The sequence below is a fragment of the Lathyrus oleraceus genome, chromosome 7, assembly GCF_024323335.1.
Source record: "Lathyrus oleraceus cultivar Zhongwan6 chromosome 7, CAAS_Psat_ZW6_1.0, whole genome shotgun sequence".
Lineage (NCBI taxonomy): Eukaryota > Viridiplantae > Streptophyta > Magnoliopsida > Fabales > Fabaceae > Lathyrus > Lathyrus oleraceus.
Window position 1 is genome coordinate 157,982,377 of NC_066585.1, and position 5,252 is coordinate 157,987,628.

Sequence of the window (5,252 nt, forward strand, 5' to 3'; positions counted from 1 at the left end):
CAGAAGGCTTGAGGCATATTAATGGAAAAGGTAAAGCTATTTGAAGGCTCAGATGAAGTTGTTTCTTTTTCTATCTGAAGTATTACTCTTAGCATATTATGGACACTTTTTGAATATCATGCATCTTATTTTGCACCTTCGTGTATGGAACATGATCAGTTACCGAGGCACTTACATTTGGATCAGTACCAACTTAACTTCCATTATAATATTATATTACACATATATTGTATATTGATGTTACAATCATCGTACTTCCACTACTTATGTCACCACGTACACCCACTCCATCGTCGCTGGAAGATCTTTATTAGGTTTTGGGTGACTTCTATTTTCTTTATTACTTATTCCTTTCATGAAATGGAAAAAAGGGAAGTTCAACAATTTGTCTTCTTGAAAGATGTGGAAGAAAAACACGCAATTTTCTTCACGACATCTGAACCATACGCTTGCCCTCTAAAATAATAATAACTCACAAATATGTGCACATATCAAACAACACAAAAAAAAACAAATTTGAAATTTGTATAGAAATTTGGATCTATAATCCAATTTTAACCATGAATTTATGAAAGAATATGGACGTCTCATGAAATAATGAAATAATTAAGGGTGTGTTTGGTATAATAACTTGTTTGTATTTTTTTTCAGATTTATTATTATATATGGATTCAGATTGATTAGCATAGTCAATGGAAGGATTTGATGTCTTGAGTTACACACATGATAACAATTCAAATTGTTGTCATCATTATTTTATTCTTTTTGTAATTTTTTGTTTTGGAAAATTGCACGGATTCTCTCATGCTCTAAAAATGTAATTAAACAAAGTGACATTAATAAAAAAAATTATATTTAGTGCCCGAATTAGAGATAAAAAAAGATTTAAAATCAATCATTATAAGATTTTCCAACCAATAAAATAACTATTACTTTTTAATTGAAAAAGTATTAGTCTTTAACTTTTAGCAAGAAATGCAATCATCAAAATTTAACTATTGAATTTGTGACACTAATAATGATTGAATTTGTGATCATCTTCAATAAGAATAAAATAAAAATATTTGCTACATGTGAGAATTGAACATATTCCATTAGGTTCTCAACTACACACATGACCAATGGTACATATCATTATATTTGTTAAATACATACTGAAGTTCGTATATATTATTAACAAATAGAATTTTCAAATATTATTTAAAAAGTCTCTTACATTAAATGTCATTAAAATTTCATTTTTTATTAAATTAATAAATTTGTGTTATCAATTATTTTTATATAAATATATGTTTTATTTATTAAAATAATAAAAATGTGAAATTTTAATTAAAAAATTAGGAAGGAATTAAAATATTAAAAAAAGAAAGTAAAAAGTTGAGCAGAGAATTGTAACTTAATAAAAAAACAAATTATTTTGATTTTTTTTTAAATTTATTTTATATAGAAATTTATTTTTCTAGATTGAATATTATTATAAGAATTTAATTGATATACCTTGTCAGTGAATTTTACACCGTCAGTAAATTATAAACGTTGGATATTGGAACAAGTTTGACTTTTATTTTTAAAATCTATAAAGTAATGCAAACGGATGATGGTGATGAATCGATAGTGTAAAATTTTTTACACTGACAGTGCATATTAATTAATCTCTTATTATAATCACAAATTCCCAATCCTTAATTCGGTGATTAATTTTATTTTGTAACCGATTTAATTATCTTTTAAAAAATTTCTAATGTCGGTGATTAGTTCAATGACTAAAGTAACCGAAAGTTCACTAATTTGTTCACTAAATTTTTTTCAATTGTGTAAGAAGTTTTGAGAAATGCTAGCTTGGACTCAAAACCCAAATATTTTATATTTAGGCACATTCATATAAACACAAGTATTTTACAATTTCACAATTTTCGAGGAGACCAAAATTATTCTAATAGTAAAATAATTATAGTAATTAATATTTTTTAATTTTTTTTTAGTATTTCTTTTTATAATAAAGACTAGAGAGTGATTTTATTCAACATTACATGTTAAAAATAATTTAAATGTAAAAGTCATATATTAAGACAATTTTTAATATTTTAAAATGTAAAAAAAACACAATTTTTAAAATATTATTTCTATTGAATTTCTTTATCATAGGCAGTCAAAGCTTACAATGCCATTTTCTCTATTTTAGGATAAAGCATAACTTTCCTCTTTAAATATGGTCTTATCTCTTCTACAATTTATTCTAAAGAAATGATTCTTTGAACTGGAGAGTCTAAGATATCATGGGTTCTAAAAAAATAGAAATAAAATTGGTGAAGAACAAAGAAGCTAGGAATATCACATTTTCTAAAAGAAGGAAAGGTCTTTATAAGAAAGCAAGTGATTTATTCGTTCTTTGTGGTGCTAGAGTTGGATTGCTTGGATTCAGTCCTGGTGGTAAGCCCTTTGCTTTTGGTTCTCCATCTTTTCAAGTTGTGATTGATAAGTACCTTTATGAAGGAGGCAACGAGCCTTTTGAAAATGGAGAGATCGACAACCTCAACCAAGAACACGGGGCTTTGAAGAAAGAGATACATGTGGAGGGAAAAAAGATGGAAGAAATTGAAAAAGGTAAAGTCCATATTATCCCTATTAATCTTAGGTTGGAGTAACTTCAAAAAGAGAAAACTTCATTGAAGGAGCTCCGAAGTAAAATTCAAGCATTTTCATCTTTGCTTCTCCTTGCAAAGAAACCTGTTTTCATTATTCAAGGTCAAGTAGATTGCAACATATAAGATTCATTGTATTTCTGAGCTTAAAATAAGAAAACAATTCAATATTATGAAATCTTATTACTATATTTGAGATTTATGTTGTCCGATTTTAGATTTCTATCATAAATAATTCAATTTTGTTTTGATTTGTGTCTAAAATTTAAGGATTTAACATCATGGGTAAATCTTGAGAAAAACGTAATTAAAATCAACTTCCAATAATGATTTTATTTATTCCCTGAATTTGAATCTTTTGCACCACCCTATCTATATCGTCCTCTATATTGTCTATATTTTTATTGTCTATCTTTCTCGTAAATTTTCATTCTCTATATTATTTCTTTTTTTATAAAATATATTTTCTTTGTATCTAATAACATATATAATATAGAGGATCTATTTTCTTTACTCCCTTTTTTCTCAAATATAAAAAAAAATGTATTTGGTCCAATTCTTAAAACTTTTTTTGTATTAGCTAAAGGCTAATAATGTAATTAACAAATTATAAAATATTAGATCTTCCTCTATCTGACACCTCTCACCATTCACATTTTTTAAGACAATGATTCAAAATTCCAAAATTTAAATCTCTTTTTCTCAAATCATTAAAGCTTTTGTCTAAATAAAGGCTAATAATGTAATTAACAAATGGTAAAGTATATCTTCCTCTTTGAACACCTCAGACACTTCACATTTTTTATACGATGTTCAAAATTTAAATTTAAATTTCAAAGTCTCTCTTTCTCATATAATTTTTCCACTTTTTCTTACTCATTTTAGATTTTGTCTTTTTCTCTAACTAATTCCTCTTTTTTATTTCTTTCAATTCTATTGTTATTTACCATTTCCCAATCAACCCTTTTTCATTTTTCTCAAATTTGAGTTCTCTTTCATTTTTCATTTTCTATTTTACACCTTCCTTTACGTTTTTTCCCCAAAAGTTATTCTTCCACCTTCCACTTCTCTCTTTCTCCCTTTCATTCCATTTCCTTTATCATATTTTTCAAATTTCTTCATCTTCCTCCGATGTGAACATATGAACTGCAACCATATTTTTTTCCGAAATAGATAAATCCTCATCCTTCTGTGGGTTAAAATAAGTATGTGACCATTTAAAATATTTTTGGTGTCTATAATAGTGTACACAAATCCTAACCCCCAAAACATAGATTATTTTCCCCCAAAGGCTAAATCGATTGGTCTGTGAAAATTTCTAACTTCTTCAAAAATAGAAAATTCAAACAATCGATTGTTGCCAAGGACCAATCGATTGGTTCCTGATAAATTTCACTTCTTCACAACAGAAAGTTCATCCAATCGATTGTACCCAAGAACCAATCGATTGGTTGTTCAATTTTCTTCACAAATTCATCTTCTAAACACCCCATTTTCCAATTTCAACCACTCCAATCAATACTAAAACATACACCATCATGAATCCATACTAAAACACATACAATCATGCAATCAAGACAATAATCATACAACATAACATAACATCAAGCATCAACAACAACAACAATATGGTACCAACACATATAACATCAAAGAGAAGTATGAACACAACAATTGCATCATAGATTCACACAAATTCTAACCCCCAAAACATAGATTATTTTCCCCCAAAGGCTAAATCTATCTAAGAACTCACCTTGGACACATGGAGATGGTGAAGATGGTGAAATAGAGATGAAGTTGGTGATGATGATGAGATGATGATGGTGAAGATGATGATCCTCCATGGGTTTCTTCTTCCTCTTTCTCTCTTTCTCTCTTTCTCCTCTTCTCTAGTTTTCTCTTCTCTTCCTATTTCTCTCTTTCTCTTCTTCTCTAGTTTTCTCTTCCTTTTTCTTCTTCTGATAACTCTATCTATCCTATCTTTTCCTTCTTATCCACTTCTTCTTTTCTTCTTTCTTTCTATACCAAACAATTATATAACATATAATTTATATATATATTATAATATTAGGTAGTAAAATAAAATATCTCAATTGATATTTTATCTTCCAGTACCAATTGACCAATTATTAATGTTATCCAAAATATCCTCTCTTGTACTTATTAATATTGACTTGTCTCTTTTATTAATAATTAATCTCTTCAGAGTTCACTGATTACTCTATTGGTCCCAATTGACAACATTTAGAGCACATATGAACTCTAATTATTACAACTGATAATAGATAGAATACATAGAAACTCAATTGGTCTCAATTGACAACTAATTGAGCATTTAAGGGAATATGAGATATTACAGGGTTACCATTAAATCCGAGTTAACAATTACGATATTCCGAAGAGTGCATTTAGAACTCGGTATGGACATTAGAAATTCCTTGTAATACCATTTGGAGTAACAAATTCCCCTGTATTCTTAATGGATTACATGATTAGGATTTTCCAACCCTATCTAGACTAGTTCGTTGTAAACTTTATAGATCATATTCACATTTCCTCTCGTTCTTCACAAGAACAAGTGGAGCATTTGAGAATTGTTATGTCAAT

At 27.8% G+C, this 5,252-nt stretch overlaps 1 protein-coding gene across 1 annotated transcript; it reads left to right on the plus strand.

The window, feature by feature from the left end:
• Positions 1 to 2,211: 2,211 nt before the first annotated feature.
• Positions 2,212 to 2,833, plus strand: LOC127106200 (agamous-like MADS-box protein AGL29). The gene has a single exon (XM_051043495.1). It carries the CDS (start codon positions 2,277 to 2,279, stop codon positions 2,643 to 2,645), a length of 369 nt encoding a protein of 122 aa, XP_050899452.1. The 5' UTR covers positions 2,212 to 2,276; the 3' UTR covers positions 2,646 to 2,833.
• Positions 2,834 to 5,252: the final 2,419 nt, after the last annotated feature.